We start from the raw sequence: 22,892 nt of genomic DNA, 5'->3' as shown, positions 1-22,892 counted from the left end.
TATATATATACATATATATAAAATTTGTGATAGCAAAACTGAAGCTACTGATTCCATGTTTTTCAATCATAAACCAGAAGGTAGATTTAAACCAAAGTCCTCCAAACAAAAGCTCCACAGGATTATTGGTTTCCTCTGCTAGGTGCCAGGTACCCAAACTGAAGGAGCTTCCCTTTCAGAGTGCTTTGACATGGGCTGGAATCCAAAGAGGTGACACTCAAGCTGTCAAAGCTGGCAAGGCCAGCCATCCCTCAGGTCAGCTGAGCAGAAGGTTGCATGGTCAAAGAGGTTTGGTTAAATGCTGCTACATAATTTAACCGGAATAAAAGCCCTGTGGTAAGGAGGCCCCTGTAACATTGTTTCCATTTCCCATATGTATCTTTACATCATTTCAAAGGCAGCAGGGAATGGTGGAGGATACAGGCTCTGGATTCAAACTTGCCTGGGAGCGTGTCCTGTACCTCGAATTAATCCTTTTACCTTGTACAAGTTATGTCCATGGAGATAAGAGCAAAATCTACTGCACAGGATTATTGTCAATATCAGTTGGAATAATGTCTATACCTGGTATAGAGCAATGCTAGGCACTTAAGATTCCATGTGATCAATTATTATTATTATTGTTACTTATTTGACTGTGAGGGTCCCTTTTACTTTCAGAAAAACACTTTTAATATCACTTTGAACTGGAGATCCATGTAATATATGTTATGAAATGCTGATCTACATTAATTTTAGACACACAGAAATATAGCCCTTCTACAATATGATGTTAAGATTTGATCTGGAACCAAGAGGCTGGAGATCTCTGTCAAGTTCAACCACAAGTCTCCACAGTGAGGTAACAGTAGGCTTCTCTCTCAGCCCACTGCTCTCTGAGTTCCTTGAAGGCAGGTTTGTCCCTGTTTAATATGTTATGGACTCCCCAGTGAACAGCATCTGGCAGAGCAAGGTGTCCCACGTATAATCTTGAGAGAACCACATCTCATTTAACTTAATAGAACCTTCTACCCATCCAGGCCCATTCATTTATCCAAACAGTGTTAATGCAAAACCTACAATAGATGTTCTTGTTAAATACACGAAGGAACATCAAGATAGCACATTAGAATGGTGATTCACACAACTCTGAAATAAATATGCAAGACAGCTGGGCAATTAGACTTGGTCTACCAAGATTCGATTTATACTTGACTTTCAGATACATATTTTGAGCTCAAAGTGATTGCAACATAAGCCACAAATCCCTTGTGCTGCAACCTGCAGAGAAAACCACTCAATGTGAAACCACTTCTTGTGGCGAACTGACCATACCATCTTTACCATTGTCTCCCCATTGTCTCCCCGCTGCCCTGACACTCCAAATCCAAAGCCTACAAATGGAACCATAGCCCTTCTATTAAAGCTACCTTTGAAGTAGCTACTACATTTACAGCAATTACTGATGATCTCAAAGCCAGGAAAACACTAACAAAAAATCAAACAAACAAACAAACAAACAAACAAAAGACAGTAGGGGCCAGGTGTGGTGGCACACGCCTGTAATCCCAGCAGCTCAGGAGGCTGAGGCAGGAGGATCGTAAGTTCAAAGCCAGCCTCAGCAAAAGCGAGATGCTAAGCAACTCAGTGAGACCCTGTCTCTAAAACAATTTTTAAAAATACAAAATAGGGCTGGGGATGTGGCTCGTGTACTCCTGAGTTCAATCCCTGGTACCAAAAAAAAAAAAAAAGGGCAGTAGGAATATAGGAAACACTTTCAGACCAAACTAACTTTTAAATTATCAAGATACAAAGAGAAACAATTTCTACAAATGCACTCTGCTCCTGGAATGGAGGTGGGAACTCATCTGTATGAAGCATTTACAAAATCCCAAGCCTTATATACTCAATATGTTATTTCTCACCAAATCTTCACTGAGTATTTATTATCATCACCAATTTATAGATGAGAAAAATGAGTCTCAGAGAGGAGGCAACTTGCCCATAGTCAAAGTAAATATTTGATAATAAATGAAGTAACTAAAATTACAGAAAGCCATGAGAAAATGATAAAAGCTCGAGGGGAACCATCCTAAAGGCTTACTTCTGAATCCAGGTTTGGCACTTCCCAACCGTGTGAGGTGAGCAAAGTACTTCGTCCCTTAGTGCCTTAGTAATCTCATTCATAAAATGAGAAAATAATCGTATTTTCCTAACAGAATGGCTGAACTCAAATGAAAATATTTTCCAAGCAAAAAGAAATGTAAATTTTACAGTGTTGTCACACAAACTGTATGTCCCCTGTCCTGGCAGGTATGACAGACATTGTTATTCCTATCCACAGAGGGGAAAACTGTATCTGAGGGATCTTTCCTGTAGATGGAGTGACACGTCTTTGCTTGTCCACCCTTCCCGTCCTTCACTCCCAACTCTGAGCTCAGTAGAGGAGGGGGTATGGGCTGTGTGAGTGGGTGTGTGTTGTGTGTGTGGCTGTGTATACTTTACTGTCTACTTTGGGTCATGTCTGTATCACCAAATCATAGCACAGTTAGTGGAGTACAATTGGTCTTAAATTCTAAAGTGATGAATGTATAACTAAATTAATGCTGCTTGAATGAACTGACCAGAAAGATAAAGCTAAAAGGAGACTTCAAATCAAACAAAGCCTGGTTCTCCAGACTCCAAACCCACAGTCCATTCTGCTGGGATGTGCCCGATTTTAAAATGACAACATTTCACAGAATCATGGAGTTTCAGGGATGTGAAAAACCTTGGAGACTACCTCAGTTAGATCTTCCACTTTGCCAATGAAGACACAGAGGCTCAAAGAAGTCCTGTTACTTCAAAATCATGCAGAAAGGAGGCAGGTGAGCTGGACTAGTGACCAGGCTCCACTTCAGGGCAAAGGGTGTGGACACTGCACCATGGCAGATTCATAGGCGGGGGGGGGACCAACTCTCTTAGCGTCCCTGAGCATTTCTCAGCTCATGCTGTCCTTAGCCTCTGTTAGCTCAAGCCTTTCTTAGCTCAAGCTAAAATGAGAAAATAATCAAGTGACAGTGTGTGTACCCCATGTACCCAATCCACTGCATGTGCTCATGGTGTTGCCTGGCTTGTGAGACAATGTTAGAGGAAGCTTCTGCTGGGATTCAGTTGGAAAGGCTCCCTCATCACCATGGTCACCAGCACTCTGAACTAAAACCAGAGAGAGCACCCAGAAGGAAAAGGGTGACCTTCACCTACGTTAGTGAGCACGGGAGTCATCCTTCCCTGCTTTCAAGCCACTCTGGGCTCCAGACTGGCTTCTGGGGCAGAGGGAACTGACTCAAACTTGAGGTCCAGGGCATCTCGGGAGAGCTGGCTCTGGCACCTGGCAGTATGGCAGCCTGATAAGAAGACCTTTCTTTAATGAAGCAATGCCAACTTTCTAATGTTTGCATCCATGTCAGCATACAGAAAGACAGATGCATTGGAGAATGCTTTGGTGTTTCAACAAAGCGGCAACCAGGGAGGAAAAGTATCATTCGATAACTGTCCCCATGAGCACATCTTAGTTGGGGGTTGCTCTGGCCTGCACCTGGGTGGGCATTGGTCTCTGGGTACTCATTTGCATGTTTCCCTGTGCAGATATGACAAGAGCCCCACCTAATCCTATAACATCATAAGGCCCAAATCTTTGTTGTGGCATTCATGATTTCCCAGTTTCTTGCACATTTTCCTTCATAGCACTTACTGTGTACGTAAATGTGTGAGTGCACGTGCACACACATGCTTGATTAATGTCAGTCTCTTCTATGAGAGAAGGGGCCATGTTTATTTTACTCATCATTGGATCATCTGCTCTAAATACAGTGCTGGGCCTAGAACTGTTGCTTCATAATTATTTGAGGATTAAATTAAGGAAGGAAAGAATAACTAGATGACCAAAGATCTGACTTCTGGGTCGAACTCCATCATTTAATTACCCACGTGACCTTCATTAAATCTTATACTTAATTTCAGAGCCAAAAAGGATCTTAGAAACCAGCTCATTGGATGATTGTAAATTTAGTTTAAACCATGGAATCCAACATAAAGCATTTGTAAAAACTAAAAGCAAAAGCAGAAGCCAATCTTTTCTTTATAAAGGAAGATAAAAGCTGGCAATTCTGCCTGAAGGGCCCCTTTGCCCCTGTCCCCACACTGCAGCAGTTTCTATGGCTTCTTTATTCAATCCTCAGCATTTCAAATAGCACAGGTTGAAAAGCACTGATCTACATCAACCGTGTCATTGGATAAATGAGGAAAGTGGGATTCAGGAAAGGAAGGGCCTTGCCTAATGTCACAAGACCAGTGCACGGAGACCTGGCATTAGCATTCAGAGGTCTCGACTCCCAACCTCATTAGCCACCTTTCATCTCTCAACATCTCCAAAACTACCTTCAAAATGTTGACAAAGCCATTGTAATAAAGGATATTTGGAGTCACCCTTTCAGAGCTCGGACACGCTCTGCATGTGGAAGCCATACAGATGTGTTTGGGAGGGGAGTGAACATCCAGCAGAGCGTTTAAAGGACTTTGGAGTCAGGTAGACAAGTATTTATAACCAAGCTCCACTCTTTACTGGATGGATGAATATAGCAATACACCCAACCTCCCCAAGTCCTGGCTTTCCATCCATAAAATGACAAGGCATGCCAGCATGTGGTGGCGCACACTATAATCCCAGTGACTCAGAAGGCTGAGGCAAGGGGAACAGAAGTTTGAGGTCAGCCTGGGTAGCTTAGCAAGACCCTGTCCCAAAACTAAAAAATAAAAAGAGCTAGGGCTGAAGCTCACTGGTACAGTATGCCCAGGTTCAATTCCCAGTATCACAAAAGAAAAAAAAAGAAATAAAAGAAGAAGACAGGAAGACAAGGCGCTATCCACCTGGTAGAGGATGTTGTGAGGACCTTATAAGTGATCAATAAAAGGATGCTATCAAGCCTCTGTGCATGGCAACACTTAAGGTACATATTTAAGAATGTGTTAGTCCAACAGCAACAACAATTTATATTGATCATCTAACAGAGGCAATATCTGTCCTTATTATACTGCACTATAACCAATACGATGTCATATCATGCCTACGCATCCTCAGACCCGCTCATACCCTCAGTGTCTGGCAAAGGGACAAGAAGACCACATTTTCTCAGAAACTTTAGTAAATAAGAAATGGATCCCAGCAGTTCTGGTCTGGTCACTAGTGTAGTGACTGACTTATTCTCTGTTTCCAGCCCAGACCGTAACTTCTCTTGACTACATGACTTTCCTAAAGTCACTCATCAAATCATCTTTAAAGTGCTAATATGAACTCTAGTCAACTGAACCTGAAAATGTCCTGGAGAGGCTCAAACAGAGAAGAAGGACATCCATAAAACCAAGAAGATGTTATTTCTTGACAAAACACAAAGAGTGAAATATCGGGATCTCTGCTTCATTGGTCCTCCCAAATCCAACATCTCAAACCCACGTCCTTCTCTCCAGTATCAGGAATTTCTGAGATTGATGTGTCCTCTTGAGCAATGGGCACCCATATTTGGTTTATGCCTAATCACAAACAGTAGTGTCCACACTCTGCCAGAGACTATTTAAGGATCCAAAATGGAAATTAAGTAGATGACTACTGTTCTTGGGTGATTTGGGGAGAGTTATCCCAAGGGAAACTGAATCATCATTATATATTTAAAATTGTGACATTCTTCTCTGTTGAGGAAAGAAATGCCCCTCTATTTTTCACCCTTGCACATTTTCCCCCTTTTCTTGTCCAACATTCATTCTCCTGTCTGTTCCTCCATTTCATAATGCCCAGAGAGATAAGTCTCTCACCCACATAACTCTCTGATTATACTGACCACTCTTCAAGAAGGCACACAGAAAGCTCATGTGAACTCTCACATAAACAGGACCATTGTGAGACCCCAGTCACTTGTGGGCCCATTGTCAGAGGAGGATTTGAATATTCAGCATAGTATCATATGCAGCTGGTAGAGATTTCATGAATCCCTCACTCCCAGTGCATAATACCACAAAATGAGCCAGGAAGACAGGCCTACTCTTCATACCAACTGAGAAGCCTGTAGACCTCAATCCAGGCCTTGTTAGCTGTAGGCCAGTGTTCTCTCTTGCACCATGCTTTCCCGCTCCTGTATTCTAACGGGCCCAGAAATGTGAGGGTTTGCCCTTTCTTCCTTGACATTAACTCTAAGCTCCAGAGAATTTTTGCACTAATTCCAGTCCACACTATTTATTGTGTGCTTATAATAACAGTGGCAGAGTAAAAATCACCCTGGGGACACAGAAGTGAATGAATTCTACACACACACACACACACATTTGTTTCAAAAAGTTTCCAGTTAGGTGAAAAATGAAAGAATACATGGAGATTCCAAATAGTTTGTAATACAAGAATGCACTCTAATTGCAAATGGTGATATAGTTAAATGGGAGTAAGTAGAGAGAGCGGTGAATAGATCAAGAAGACCATGAGTAAGTAGAATGTGGAAAACCTGAGAGTTTCAAAGAAGAAAGGACTTTGGGCTATTAGCTGTCGGGGCTCAGAAACAGTACCTCAAAGCATGGCGTTATTCATGCTGAATGTTCCAAACTGACTGAGAGCCAAGGTCTCTATGTTCTTCCCCTGCCCTCCTGGTTCTAGTCTCTCTTTTTCCCCCCAAAGTACAAGGTGGGGCTTTCACTGGAATTCCCTTAAGCTCCTACAGATACATTCTCCCCGCAAACAATTCAATGTTCATGAATCCCTTCCCCAAGAATCTCATCAACCAGGGAGATGAACTCATAGGACAGGAGACACAGGCCCAGACAGATTTTATCACAAGCTATCGCTTCTTGTTCTAATGAGCTGCTCTGAGAGATGACTTTTATTACCAGAGAGACTTTATCTGTACAACCAGACAATGATGTTCTCCATCATTTCTTCCCCTCACCCTCTCATAACTTTCTTTGCTACCACCCCTCAGAAACCCCAGTCCCCTACTTCTTTCTGCAGCTCAGGATGCTAAACAGATGTCAATCATGTGGCCCTTCTTCGTGGCTCTTATTTTGTAGGGCTCCCAGGTATGCATGCCCTTAATGTAAACGCATTTCCTCCTCCTAATCTATCTACTGTCAATTGGTGATGTAGCTGCCTCACATACTGAACATTCAAAGGGTAGAGAAAAATTTCTCTCTCTTGTAGAGAGCTAAGTCTTTGAGTAGGATTCCAATAAGCCAAGATCCAGTTCATACCTGCTGAAGGAAAGGTTTGTTCACTGAATGTCCACTTTTTTCCTCAAATTCATGGATATATTAGAGTAGGCTCTTAGATTCCCTAGCAGCATTTGTAAAACAAGGCTACCTATGCCTCCTGTGGTTGAGAATCACCATAACTATGGATGCAGACAGAACTAGGGTTTGAATCCCAGTCCTACCACCTATTGACTCTGTGACTTTAGACACATTATTTAACCTTGGTGAGGTTCAGTTACAGAAGATGAAAAGTGGAGAAAACTACCAAAATCTGTATTAGATAATTATTAGAAATTGTAAATGAAATAATAAATAGGAAGTATTAAGCACCATGCCCAGCACACAAGTACTGGATAAATATTAGGTATCTGATATTTTGATCGTCTCCTTGTCATTGTCAATTTTTTTTTCTTTTTTACTTTTCAAAATGAAAAACAGCCTGTAAAAGGGACACGCGATCTCTTGACTCGAACACTTATCCAGCAGCAAGGGTGTGGCAGGGCCTGACCCCACAAAGCCCAACAGAAAGGAAAGGCGAGGGCTCTTTAGCCTCCATCATACCTGTATATTTTATATCTGGTTGTAAATCCTTGTCGGTGTCTTTCCACAAAGGATAGGTAGCTCCTGGAGTGGTGGAAAGGCCCCCTGTCTGAAATAAGCCAATCAAATTCCTTGGAGACATGTTGGTCTGTCCCAGCTGGTTCCTGGTGGGAGGGCTGCACTGAGATACGGCCCCATACAAACAGGAAGTAGAGGAGCTCAACAAACCTCCAGTTCATGCTTTTCTGCCGGCCTTTTTCCTCTCATTCTTGCTCCATTCTCTGGAGTCCTGTAGAGAACAAAATCAAAAGGAGAGAAAGGAGGGAAGAAGCGGAGGAGGAGGAGAGGAAAGGCGGGGGAAGACAAGAGAGAAGAAAAAAGTTAACACATCTTCACGATGATCCCTTCCATTAGCAGAATGCATTAAAGTTTACGCAGGTCAGTATGGTTTGTGCCTAAAGCCATACACTCTATGGAGATCTGGGCTCCCAACCCTGCTTTGTTTGGCCGTTCACATGTTGTAAACCTCTTAGTCTCTTAGGAATGCACTGTCCTCATGTGTCACACTGAGGATGTGCTGAAAGAGTGAGTGAAAGGAATTAATGCAGGAACAAAGTCTCCTACTCCCGATAAGAGACACAGACACAGAACCTGAGCTTCTGTCTCAACCTCCATCTTCACAACCTGCTGTGCCTATCACGGAGACTCAATAAACAAGAGTTCCTTTCTCCTCTCCTCTCACACAGACGTATACACACAGATGAGTGCTTTGCTTTTGCATGATCAGATGTATGCACCAAGTCTCATGGTGGGTTATCCTCATGCCTATCTGGGCTGGATACCTTGGAGATGAGTTCCTGGAGCTTGTTGGGGTAGCTTCTATGCAGCTCAGTGTAGTGTCTCCCAGACTCCAAGGAAACTTGGAATCAAAGAACTCATGGTGCCTCTGAGCCTCACTGTTCCCAGGATTCAGAGGGCATTTGGAGGAGAAACTAAAGGAGGAGGGGTTAGGTGGGGTCTTGCACACCAGTAGTCTTACTGGGTGGTATGGGGGCAAAGTGTGGGAATGCACTGGAGAAATGCTTGAGTCCAACAGAAAGCTTAGGGGAAGGTTCCTCGTGGAAATCACACAGACCACAAAGGCATGCCTCGCCTTTGGAAAATTCACCAGCCTTACTCTTTATCTTCCCATCACTAGCTTCATCTCCTCACTAGCTTAACGCTGTACTGTTGGTACCTCTCATTCTGCTGATTCTAAGAGAGCTTATCCTACTCCATATTGAAAGGCTTTGCATCTACCTTGCACCAACTATCAGTGGTATGGTTTTAGGCAAGATAACTTTGCTTATTTTCGTCATCTGTAAAATGTCGCTAACAATAACACCTATATACAGGACTAATATAACAATCAAATGAAATAATTTATGTAATGTGCCCCTTCAAGAGCCTGGAATATAATAAATGCTCAAAAAATGGCATGAATGGTAAGGAGGATAACGATGATGATGAATGCTAATCCCGATGTTAATCTATTCTCTGCTAGGGAATGTTGATCACAATGGTCCCATAGTTTGGGGACCCAAATCCTTTAGTAACCACTTAAGGTCAGATTTTCAGTGGTCGTTACTTTTTTCCAATTCCTTTTAAAAGTGTTATTCCTGAAACTCAGCTCTACTCGCTCTACTCTTTCCTGTAACTGTGCATCAGCACTTATCATCTCATATGATACTTCGTTGTCTCTGTGTCTTGTTCATTGGGCTGTGAGATTTTAACTAGCAAGAACCTTTGAAAACTGTTTCTGCTCTTGACTAGCCATGTTGCTGTGAACAGTCACATCCCCTCTCTCCATCTTGGATGTTTATGACTACCATGTAAAAATATAATGAGGACACAAACATTTTGTCAACTGCAGAACCATCTCCACACACGATTAAACAGCAAACCTTATTTATTTACTCTTCCAGCTGACTATGGGAGGAAAATAAAGCTAAACAAAGAAAAAAAATCAAAAAGAGAGAGACAGAGATTTCCTGCCCAACTGAATATTTCCCTGTATTGCACAAATGCACCATTTTATCACGAGTTGCCACAAAAATCCACTTGTCGCAGCAAGCCCCAGCTGTCAGGGCAGAGGAGAGAAGCACGTGTGCAGAGGAGTGGGCTGGAAAAAGCTGTGGCCTCAAGTTTCGTTCAGAGCCTAAAACAAAGGCTTCCATGTTGAGCTCAGAACTGTAACAGCCACAGCTGCCAAGACTGTCTGCCACAGCCCACGGGAGTGGCAAACAGGGGGTGGAGGCAACCGTTCAGAGTTCCCTGTGGTGAGGAGCTACAGTACGCTGAAATCGCAGCACGGCACCCCTTCAGCCCTTCTCCATAGCTTCTGCTGTGAGGGGTGAGGGTGGGAGCCTGGAGAGAATGCTGAGTGGTTATGGCGAGGAAACAGGATGGAGAACACCGCAGCTATCAAAAGTGGGACAGGAACAAGGTTGTTCCTGGAAGGTGGTGTGGATGTGCGTGTGTGTGTGTGTGTTCACGCACATGTATGTACATAAGGGAGTGAAGCTTCACCCATAGTCCTAGAATTAGCTAAGATTTAAAAGCCCCAGCCCAGTGCTTTCCAAGTGGGGACCATTTTTCCCCCAGGGGACATCTTTGATTGTCATTAAGGGGATGCTGCTGACGCCAGGGATGCTGCCAGACATCTTACAGTGCTCAGGACAGACCCCTGCAACAAAGGATTCTGGAACCAACATGTCGATCATGTAAAAGTTGAGGAACTCTGACCAAATCCAATCCCTTTATACAGACCATGGCCTGGGTGGCGAATTGGGACACCTGTCTTCTAATTACTCGTTAAGGACTCTCATTCTGCCACTTAATGTTGGCAGTGGAGTAGATGTGTGAGGCTGTGTCTGATTCATTTTGGGAGTCTGTGATACCTCTACCTTTTATTAGGTATAGATGAGTATTACATGGAAGAAGTCGGAGAATATCTCTATGGACTTAGAAAGTCATGGTGATTCACAGAGCACTGAAAATAAAAATGAGGTTTTCTATAAAGAACGTCTTAATAAAAAGGAATATTTTGTTGAACTAGAACAAAGACTAGTATGTTTGTTACCTAAATGTTTTTGTATGAGATATGATGATAGGCAATGTGGCCCCTGTTCTATAAACAAGACCATGTTAGCACTAAATGTCATGGAGAGTTGGGATCATATAAGAGTCACATGACTGATGTTTTGCATATATTGTGTGCTTGGCTTTAAAAATGTGTGTTTTCTTAGTAATAGCCTAAGAATCCAAAGAGAAGCAGATGTTAAGAAAGGTGTGTTTCACAAGGTGGTACAGCTGTTCCATCTTGTAACAAATAAGCACTGAATAACATTCCCAAGCTCACAACTCCTCAGTGTTAGATGCAGGATTTTAACCTGTGTGTATCTCATTAAATTTCTGTACCATGGTAATTGGATTCCCCACCCCAATGCCCAGGTGAAATTAGGTCTTGTCCTTGGGAAAGCCACGGTCATGAGTGATTCTAAGATAAAATGTTCTCCATAAATACTACAAGAAAGGAATAAAGTCCAATAGAGGGATAGAGGTCAGAGAAATTGTTTTTAACCCAGCGCTCTGGGAGGATACGATTTTCCATTGGGGAAACAGGTGGTAAGGAGTATGCTCGACGTATTCGGAGCAGGTTACAGGGGCTGGGAGAGAGAGTATGGTTTCCTATGCAGAGTGTTCAAGAAAGGCATCTCTGATACAGGAACTTCTGAGCAGAGATATGAAGAAGGTGAAGGAATAAGTGATACAGATGCCTCAGGGACAAAGAAATGTCCGTGGAAGGAAGGGAAAAAGAGACCAGAATAGGTTCCTGTTCAGATACAGTCAGAAGCGAGGTTTCAGTCCATTCTTCCACAGGGAGTTCAGGTGCCACAAAAGTCATTTTAAGGAAGAAATTATGCATTAAATGAGTATTTGCTATGCAACAGGGATCACACCAGTTGCTAATGTTCCCTTATGACAATTTCATGAGAGGAAGTCATTCTTGTCCCCAATTTACACTTGGAGGAGAGGGGAAACTGAGGTTCAGGAACTGGTTCAATGCCACAATGATAGCAAATGGCAGCTAGAATTGGAGTTTTGGAGCAACAGGCCACATACGGCTCACAAGGATGCTAACTGCAGCCAGTTCAAATGGATGGGCTCTAAGTACAAAATACACATCCACAGAATTTCAAAGACTTAGTGGAACTAGCACAAAGTAAAATGTCTTCCTAATGCTTATTTTGATTACAGGCTGAAATATTAGTTTTGATATATCAGATTAGATAAGAGATATTTAAATGAATTATTCCCATCTCTTTTTTCATGTGGTTGCTAGAAACTTTAAAATGACTCATGCGGCTCTTCTTCCATTTATCTTGGGCATTGGAGGACAGTGATGAACACTTGTGCTCTACAACCCCATTTGGGAAGGTCACTCATCTAACTCCACATTTCTATCAACATTGGAAAAAAAAGGAAATCATATATATTTGTCTTTAACACTGGTCACTTGCATCTGCTTCTGAAATCAATGACCAAACACTAAATATATTATAAATAAAAACTCTTACATTCCAGGGCCAAATTTCCTAATCTGCACATTGTAGAGACAACCCTGGATATTTTCCACCATGCATTTGGCTCTGTTGTTCTTCCAAAAGATTCACAAAGGGAATTTCCTGCCGCTCGAGTTCAGAGCCCGGGAACACATGGCCAGTTCTATTCCAAGTACTGCCCTTGACCCCCTGTGACCTTTGGTGAGTCACAGACCCGCTGCTGTGCGATGCTCTGGTCCACAGAGCCGCTGTCACAGGCTGTAGCAGGGCGCACACGTGAGGCACTCTGCTGAACTGTGCTATATATAAGCCTGCGGTGTCATTGAGGAAACCGGTTCATCCCACACAGAGCACATTTCTAATTGTTGCCATTGTAAAATATTTACATCCGAGGCACACACTCAGGAGAAAGAGATGAGAGAGAACGGCCTTCCAGCAGCCTGTACCAAGCTCATCCTCTGGAGGTTTCGGCATGGATTGCTGGGCCATGGCCCCCATTCAGGGCCAGAGGGTAGAAGAGAATGGCTTTTCCTTCTACTTCCCCAGGGTCCTTGAGGAACTGAGCTAATGCTACACCTAAGGGCAGCCCGCAGCACCTGCCTAGAGAACCTGAGCCAATCAGGTGGCCTCTCTGAGGCCTCTACTCCCAAACCTGGATCTCCAGATAACACTTCTTACCAAGATGCAGATATACCAAGCTAAGAGAGCTTGGGCATGTGGATAATCACCCCCTCCCATGCCTCAGTTTCCTTATCTGTAAAATGTGGGCAATAACAGGACAATGGTCACTGTGTGGGGTTCAGGTAAGGATTCATAGGGTGTACTAGCTGGGTTTCCGCTGAAGTCCAAAACTACAAAAACAACCCTATTGCAGGGAGAACTATGTGACCATCGTGTTAGACTTACAACACAAACAGCCTCAGTGCACTTTGGGGGACTCTTAACACTCACATCACAGCATAAAAAGGTAAGGCCTTGGTGCCAGAAATGGAGTGTGAGTGGAATCTGGTGGCATTGCTGAGTCATCCCTAGCACCCCTAGACTCCTCAGGATGTGAGGAAGGGGACGAAGTCTCCCGCCTCACGTTTCCAGGAGACCACTTAAACAACACGGTCCTGTTCCCTGGAACTTAGGAAAGCATGGCAGGTGGTCGCCTCACTTACACTCGAAAACCACACAAAGAATGCTAAGAAGAGACACCTGAAGAGACACGGGCTGCAACCTGGAAGCAGAGAAGGGACTGCAATTTGGGAAGACGCTGCCTAACTCCTGGGTGAGAATGTGGCTCCCCTTGCCGTGGAACAGAGACGGGCAACATGCAGGAGAGAGCTGGGCCAGGCTGCCCAGATCCCCGTAAAAGGAACTGGAGTCGTCCTGCCGTTTCCCAAGGGCCTAAAGGCTGAGGAGTAGGTAAGCAGCTGAAAAGAGATATATTTTCCTGTATCAGAGGAATCACTAGTCAGAGGTTTCCAGAAGTGGTGTTCAAAGATAACTCAAAAATGCTGCAGGTAAGAAAAGGTCAGCACTAAACACCTGCCGAACTGCCAGGCACTAATGTCTCTGCAAAAAGGGTTATCCAGGAAGAGCCTTCCCACCTCCCCGCCTCTCCATCTCCGCCAAACCCTGAAGTTGGAAATCAAAATTTCGCAAGATGGAAGAGATAATGGTAACCCCATAACAGGAGAAAAAGGAGAATCACGAGAAAGAGTGAAGTTTCCACTTCAAATGATTTATTTGTCATCATGTACTCAATTGGACATTGACAGCTCTATGGGAAACAGAGGTGAACAGAAATAATTTGAAAGGGTTCTTTAAAAATGATACTCTCAACCAAATATCAGGAGGAACCTGGAAGAAGAGGTTTAAGTAGTGGGAGACAAGATTCAAGTGGATTTTGTTGTTATTTTTGTTTTCCAATCTTACCCCATGAATCCTATTTAACTAAAGTAAAGTTTTCACAAAAACACTCAGAGTACAACTCAGTGTAAAACCCCAATTAAATTCAATTACAATTTACTTTTTAAGGCATATAAGGCAAGAAAAAATATTAGGATTCCTGGTTTATTAGCTAGGTATAAGACTCAGCACAAATATCAGTACCAACTCATCAATGGTACTAGAGTACAGAAGGGGAGCCCCCAGAAAGGAGAGGCTGGGTTCCATCTTTATTTCACTTCCAGGGTATTGTGACACCTTGATGTTTACCTGTGCCCAGTGACATGCACTTTAGTAACACATTTGATTTTAACCAAACTAGCTGTCACAAACTAGGCAAGTGACTAAAAGATCCCTGTCAGTTGGGCATGATGTTGCATGCCTGTAATCCCAGCAAACTGGGAGGCTAAGACAGGAGTATGGCAAGTTGGAGGTCAGCCTCAGGAATTTAGTGAGGCTCTGTCTCAAAACAAAACAAATAAATAAACAAACAAAATATAAAGAGCTGGTGATCTAGCTCAGTGGTAGAATACCCTTGGGCTAAATCTTTAGTACCAAATAAATAAAGTTAAATTTAAAAAGACCTCTGCCAACAGAGCTATGAATTGACAATAATGATACTAATTCAAGGCAACATGAGCAAGAAAATAGCAGAGAGACAGCCACACTGCAATGCTAAATCAAAATAGTCAGATCTAATCAGATTTACCATGTGTTGGTCAGAATGATTCAAGATGATCAAGAAGACTGAGGAAAACACAGATTTACATTTACTGTTACTAATGCTGACCTTTCCTGTAACTGGACACTGAGCATTGAGGAACTGCCATATTAGCTAGTGAAGGTAATATGTGTAAATAACTTATATCACACACACTTAAAAAGATATACAGACAAAAACTTACTGATTGTTAAGACCAGTGGAATGAGAGTTCATTACACTTTGTACATTCTGTATTATGAATTTTAACCACATCATCAACATCTCTAGGAAATCCCACAGGCTTCTGGAACTCAAAAATAACCCAAACTAAACCCATCATCACCCCCTCTTGCTTTGTCTTCTCCCAGTATTCCTCATCCAAATGAACCACAGGATCTCCCACAGCAGGCCCCTGTGAGAAGCTGGGATTTACCCTAACTTCCTCCTTCGCTCTATCAACATCATCATCATCTTCCCAACCCGTCAGTTTACTTTGTTTTCATAGATATCTTTTTTCTTTGCTAATAATTTCCTTCTCCTATATTCTCTGTAAACCTCAAACTGATCCTACATGTACCCTTCCTTCCAATAAACACACTTTACCCCAGAAATGTGTCTTTTCTAATGGAAACGTCTCTTTAAACTTCAACCTAAGCCAATTCTAAGTTCTGTAACTCAGGACTTTAACACACTAAACAACAAAACCACATCTTCTCTGCCTGTAGTTTTCTTATTTTGACAAATATGAATTATCATGTCCATCTTCTCTTGACACGTGTCCTTATTTTGCAAAATGACTATCACCTGAGCTATCACAATCATCTTCGCATGGGCCTGCTTCCTCTCTACCTCTTCTATCCTGAGCACCTGTTGCCAGTCATCTTTCTAAATACAGATGTGCTTCAGGACTGCCCGATCTAAACAGGCCCAATCATTCGCTCTGTTTGCTTATCCCTAGGTCTTATATTCAGAAGAGACATCCACTTCCTACTCACATTCTTCCACATCCTATTCTCAACTCACCCAGTTCTCCAGATTCTCTCTGCGACTTCACTGATGGAACATGCTTCAGTGTATTTGCTTACATTCCCTGTCCTTGAAATGTCCACCCCCATTTCCTATCTTAGATGAGTCAGGACTCACGTTGTATTTTAGATGCCTTAGTGAGGGTGAAAGACCATTGAGCATAGACTACTTGCTGGATACCATACCTGGCTCTCCTCATGCCCCAGGCTATTAAATCCACAGAACAATCCTTTGGGATAAATAGCATTATTTCTCTTTTGCAGATGATAAAACTGAGGCTCTTTTTAAAAATATAGTTATTTTTCCAGTGTCACAGTATCTAAAATTAGCAGAATTTAACTTCAACCCAAGCCAATTCTATGACTCAGGAATTTAAATACTAAGCAACAAAAACACACATCCCTGCCTGTAGTCTTCTTACCTTGACAATCATGAAGTGTCACAAATCTACTATATGTATGCTAATGAAGAGAATGACCAATAAGTCAACTTGAGGTATGAAATTTCTGGATATATCAAATCTAGAGAAAGTCATGGAAATCTGAACAAAAATGGAAATATACAGAATACTTAATTTCATGATCTCAAGTATTACTTTTAAAATTAACAATAAAAGCATAAATTATATGTAGCATCTTTTTCTTCATAAATATTTCATTTGAGCCACTTTTAGAAATGTGAAGACCTAAATTTCTTCCTTTTGAGTTTTCTCCCCAGATTATCAGCAGTCTCTGCAGGAAATCTTTCAAAGGGAGAGTGAAATAAACATTTTGTAGTGTTTATTCTGGGCCAGTTTAGTAAAATTTAACAATTATCTATTGTGTTTATACTATTTTAATTGGCTCTCAGTCTTGTGTTTATACTATTTTAATTGGCTCTCACAGAAACAGGTGATATCAATATAATGTAATTGCAGGGCAAAGACAGTACATCCAGAGAGCTGTGAAGCATGAAGCCTCAAACCAGGGTCTCTGGCAATACTTCTTGGGGATTGCATTCAGGTGAGGTCTTAGGAGGAAAAGAAGTATTTGAGAAGAAAAAAACGAGAGGGGGTGGGGAGGGAAGGAAGGAAGGAAGGAAGGAAGGAAGGAAGGAAGGAAGGAAGGAAGGAAGGAAAATGGACCCTGAATCCCAGGCTAGGGAACACAAGAGAAAAATGAAGGAGGGTGCTATGAATATAAGACCTATAAACACTTCAGAGTTACGACAATTAAAATTTTTCGGCAGAGACTAGCAAAAAATAAAGAGATAAATGGGGTTGCTTGTTTTATAATCATATCTCTACATAATATTTCTTGAACAAAGAGATTCCTTCTATCTATGTCCAGTATCTGGAACCAATCATATGGTAGATACTGAATCTATACTGATTCAATTAATGAACTCTACAAACCAAGAGCTAGGATAATCCCCATGGGATTATAGGGAGCCACAGAAGACCTTGAGACAGAAAAGTTGTGCACTAGAGTTGTACATAGATGAATTACTCCATCTGAAAGGAGGAGTGAAGAGATTTAAAGAGGGAAAAGGAGAAAATAAAGGGGCCAACTAATAGATTAGGTTAAATGTGGTCTGTACAAGCTATTCTATATTTGAGAGATAGAAGGTAAAAAATTGTAGAGGGGCAAAATTAGTAGGATTTGATGGCTAGGTGAGGAAAGAAGGGTGTCTACTATGACTCCTAGCTCTGGTTTGGTGACTAGATTCATAATGACAGTCATGGTAATAAACAATAAAGAAAAAGAGATGGATTTAGAGTGAACAAAAACAAAGTATTCTCTTGGATCTGTTGAGTTTGTGGTGTCTGCAGAATATTCAAGGCAAGATTTCCAGAAGGCGATAGAACCTTAAGTCAAATGAAAAAGAGGCCAGAACTAGAGATAGAGATTTGTAAAGCACACTATGGACGGACAGTGATTAGAATTCTCAGAGCAGATGAGACCACTCAAAGGACACAGGTGAGTCCAGAGTAATGGGAACAAACAATAAGCAATGCTCATATTTAGGCAGCATGAAGAGGAAAATCATCCCATGAATAGACTGAGAAGATAACTCTACAAAAGTGAGGAGAAACAGCGATGTTTAAGGAGAGAAGGGTCTCAAGTTTCAAAAGCTGCAGAGTGGTACAAGAGAAAGACTCAAATGCCTATTGCACTTGACAAAATAGGGGTGGACAGTTTTCAACAGCTTGACAAGGACTGAAGATTCCTTTGAAGAGACTGAAGCATGAATGGGACATGAATGAATGGAGACAGAGAGTGCCCAGCACTTGGCTAAGAAGGAAAGCACACAAGAATGGTAGCCAACACCTCTCCTTTCTCCCTACCAGAAAGGGAAACCAATAACCAATGGAAGATTTTTTCCATATAGAGAGGCTTTAATAAATTTTTAAACACACAGGTCCAACCCAGAGTTAAAGAAGAAAATAAAGAATGGGGACAGAAAGCTAATTAGTACTGATTGAAAGAGCTGTGTGAGGTCTTCACAGAGTTGTGGTGGAATGTCAAATTTTGGACAAGCTACTGGGTAGGCAAAGAGAAGTAAGAAACTGTTTATGGCTATAGGGAGCCACAGGAAGATAAACCTGTAAAGTTCAAATTGCAGAACAATTGATTGGGTTTTATTGGATACCTGAATAAGTGTTGAAAATAAAGAGAAAAGTAACTCAGAGTGAGTTTAAGACTTCTCAGGAGAGCTGAGATTTGATTTGGTCTTTACTAGTTCAAGTAGGGACTTACCAAGTTGAAAAAATTAATAAAAGCATGTCAGAGAATGCATTCCAGGTCATAGGACCAAGGTAAGCAAAAGCACGGGATCATGAGAACCCACCTATGATGTGAAAATTAGTAAGACAGAGGCTTCATGGGATACAGAGATGTGTCAGAAAAGGTGCTTTCCCCACAGAGGCACACCAAAGAGATTGGAAGCAGAAAGTTATGTCAAATGTAGGAACTAGTTCTATATAGGTGCTCAATAATTGCTCAATAAAAAAATAAGAATGCTCTTGTGAGTTAACAACTGATTTTTTCCCTGTGGTTAATCTAATGCTAATATTAAGTGGAATAAGTACAAGTTTCCAATTGAATAATTGGAAACTTGTACTTATTAATAATTATTAATAATTCCAATGTTTATCTATCAAAAAGTTCTGTCCCTTGCTCTGATGTTTCCAGCAGGTGATTAAAGAATAACCTTAAATGTTCCTGGTGGATCCATTTGGCTGTAAGATAATGAATAACCTGAAATGTTCCTGTAGATCCATAGGTTCTGCTAGTTCTTGTGCAATGGCTTCATCCTTTTATAGCATCCCTGCTAAATGATGATCTAAAAGGACACCCATGGCTGATTCTTGCCCATGACAAACATGAAATTCAAGAAAGAAGTCAGGGGACACATCTGAAGCAGGTACTAGATATGCCTAAATCAGCAATCACAGATTTTTTTAATGTTTGTAATTTGGAGGTTGTGAGTGCTCTGCCTCCTCCCACTCCCTCTAGCACTCCTTACACCATCCTTGCATTCCAGCAAAACTTCACACTGCAAAAGAATTGAGTTTCCATCTGACCGCGACATCACATCTAACATACACAGGGCAGGGATTTATAACTCTCACTCCAGAGATGAGAAAATAAAGTCAGAGAGATGACATCTCAGTAAACTGTTTTAATAAAACATGCACAACTCACTTAACCCTCAAAACAAGCATCTCAAGCAGGATGATCATCAGTCCTGTTTAATAGGCAAGGAAACTAAAATCAGGAAGGCTTAGAAATGCACAAATGGTCTCACAGCGAATGTGAGGCAGTAGCAGAATCCAAATGCAGGTAGTCTTGTTCCTGGACATGTATTACCATCATTAGTGAATGATTCTTTGACCATATTTCATAATGAAAAGTAGATTTGGATCTAACCTCTCACAGTAGGCCCCAGATGGTATTTAAGTCTCATACTGTCCCATCCATTCTGCATATTGACGAAGAACAACTTACTTCCAACACAGGAACACAGCTAGGTTCCATCAGTGTGGGAAGTAAACATATTAAAGAAGGTGCTAGTTTTTCCTACCCTTTCTATAAGTCTCAGGATATGAAAAAACACTAGAAGTGTTAACCATATTCCTTCTCTGCCTTTAGCTATACCAGAGCTATTTCACTTCCCTGATCACTCTGGTCTTTACCTCTCTGTTGCCTGCAGGATAGAGTCCAAACTCCTTAACAGGAATTCCACTTCTACCCTGCCTACATCCCAGAATCATCTTGCCACTTGCGCCCCACTCTCCTTATGCTCTTCCCTCCAGCATGCTGAACATCTTACTGTGATGTTTTCACAAATTCCCTAAAATTCCTTCATATATCTAAATAAAGAGCAGGTTCTGACTCTCTCTTGAAAATGCATCTCCAGTGTCTTCTCCTTTGAAGGCCTTTCTTGATGGGAATAAATACAAGTAGGAGTGGACACTTCCAGCATTGGGAGTTGGTTGAAACTTACTCGTGCCTCTAATTATACTTCTGACCCATTCCATGCTTCTGCCACTGGATGATAAGAAGCATCCTAAGAGCAGGGCTTGGGTTCTAGTTCATCCCTGCATCTTTAGGTATATGTTTATTAATATAAGCCAACAGATAATAGGAATTTCTCAACACATATCTACATTCATGTGTGGTACATGTGTGAAATCTACTGCTACAGTCTAATGTTATGTAATTGACTCTTCCTATGGTTCTGGTTTGGGGAGTCCCTGCTGCCATGAGTGTTCCTTGATACATGACCACATCTGTCTTCTTATATTGACACTGTCCTTTTCCAGGGCCTCTCTAATCCCCTACATATTGCAGAGCTAGCATTTTCCACTAGATCTCCAGTCCTATTAATATGAGAATATAGGAATTCACTATTTCCCTCCTGTTTGTATTAACTCAAGTTTTGAAGAATAAGTCACAGACCATCTTGGTCCTGATCACCAGGGATGCTTAACACATGTTCATCCTTTGGGATACTTCACCAAACTTAACTGAATTACAATTTCTAATAAAATGGAATGGAATCCTGAACTTTTAGTAAAATCTGTAGGTGAATGCTATGCATTTTACACTATCCCAGCTCTGGAAGGAGATGCACACACAAACGCACATGCACACACTCACATACACATACACATACACACACACACACCTGGAAATATATATATATATATATATATATATTAATTAATATATTATATATATATATTAATTAATTAACTAATTAATTAATTTTTGCAGGACTGAAGACTGGGGCTTGAATTCCACTCTATCATGGAGCTACATCCCCAGCCCTTTTAATTATTTTTCTGAGAAACAGTCTCTCTAAGTAGCAAAGGCTGACCACAAACTTACAATCCTCCTGCCTCAGCCTCCTCAGTCACTAGGAATACAGGCATGCACCACCACACCTAGTGACATGTCATAGATCGTGATGAGCTAGAACTAGGGTTTTTCCTGTTGCTCTTCAAATCCAAGATTAAAAAAAAAAAAAAAAAACATTGCACCATCTGCTTTCCAAGGGCCCAACTATCCCATCTGTGTCATTCTGAGAACACGAGAGCACCTCCCTGAGCATCTGTGCTGCTGGATTCAGGAGCTCAGGATTTAATTGTTCTTGCCACCATTTTTGAGTCCTTGCTATACTAATGATAGTGATTAAAATAATTTATGAACACTTAGTGAATGAGAGGAGCTGAGTCAAGGTATTTACAAACTTTACTTCAATTGATCTCCACTGTGGGATGGTGGTGGCAGGTTATTTAATGCCTCAAATTATCACCCCTTCTTATAATCAGGCAGTTTGTCATGTCATTTTATAGCTCTTCTACTAAGCAGGCAGAGCCCACTCCCCTTTCCTTGAGTTTCCTCATTATGTGTTCTAGTCATTAGGGTGAGACAGGAGTGATGGTGGGCTAGCTCTGCACCTCCAGAGACCCTGTGGGCTTCCATTTAACTTCTGTACTTCTGCCTTTGCCAGAAGAAGGATGTGTCTAGTGTTTCTGAAAGAGGCTGAAGGACATGTGGAGCAGACTGTTCATTTAAAATGCCTTAGGCTAAGCATAGAGCAGACCCCCTACACACACACTGAACTGTAGAGCAGGGGCGGTAAGCCTAGATAAGTGAGACTGGGTTAGATGGGGTGGTCCCCAGCTGACTCACCAATGCATGACCTATGATGCATGCTGGTTCTTAAAGGCACTGACTTGCCTGAGCTGGGAGGAAAGGTTGCTATACAGCAAGTTTGTGGTGTAGCTCACAGACACACTACGTAGTATTATTATTCCCATTTTGTGGGATATGGAAACTGAGAGCAGTAAAGTTAAGTAACTTAGTCAAAGTAACCCCATGAATCTTAAGAATCAGAGTTGAAATCTGATGCCAGGTCTATCCAAAGCCTAGACTGTCCACTTGCACTATGCTGTCAGCTAGTGACTGAGGTCTTTGGCCCTCAGGGACTTTATGGGAGCATAGCTTGTGGAGCCCCAGCAGTCTCTGCTTGGGAAATGCACCAGCTCCTCCAGACTTCACCAGAAATTCTGGAGATGAAGCTCCAGAATCTGGAGTCTTAAATCACTTGCACATGATTTTAATGCATTAGTGGGGATGACTGGCCCACGTTTGGAGGACAGAAGGAATAGTGCTAAGTGGGGGGGGGGCACTGAGTATTCACTGAGGTTCTCTGCAGCTCAGAGGCTCTGACTATGTCATCCAGCCTAATCCATCTATGCATAAGAAAGGAAGCCTGCAGGTTTTAAGTCATAAAGGAGCAAGGTGTTTCACTGGGAGCTTGATGGAAAGAAAAAAAAAAAAAAAAAA

General features: G+C 41.8%; 1 protein-coding gene across 1 annotated transcript in view; it reads right to left on the bottom strand.

Moving 5' to 3' along the window:
* Brinp1 (BMP/retinoic acid inducible neural specific 1) overlaps positions 1-22,892 on the bottom strand; it is a 169,134-nt gene that overhangs the window by 112,099 nt on the left and 34,143 nt on the right. Inside the window, exon 2 of the mRNA XM_015497775.2 lies at positions 7,807-8,074. Within this exon, the coding sequence (XP_015353261.1) occupies positions 7,807-8,024 (218 nt within the window). The 5' untranslated portion in view covers positions 8,025-8,074. The remainder of the gene's footprint in view (positions 1-7,806; positions 8,075-22,892) is intronic.

Source organism: Marmota marmota, unplaced genomic scaffold, assembly GCF_001458135.2.
Source record: "Marmota marmota marmota unplaced genomic scaffold, marMar, whole genome shotgun sequence".
Classification (NCBI taxonomy): Eukaryota; Metazoa; Chordata; class Mammalia; order Rodentia; family Sciuridae; genus Marmota; species Marmota marmota.
This window is presented reverse-complemented; position numbering and strand designations above follow the sequence as displayed.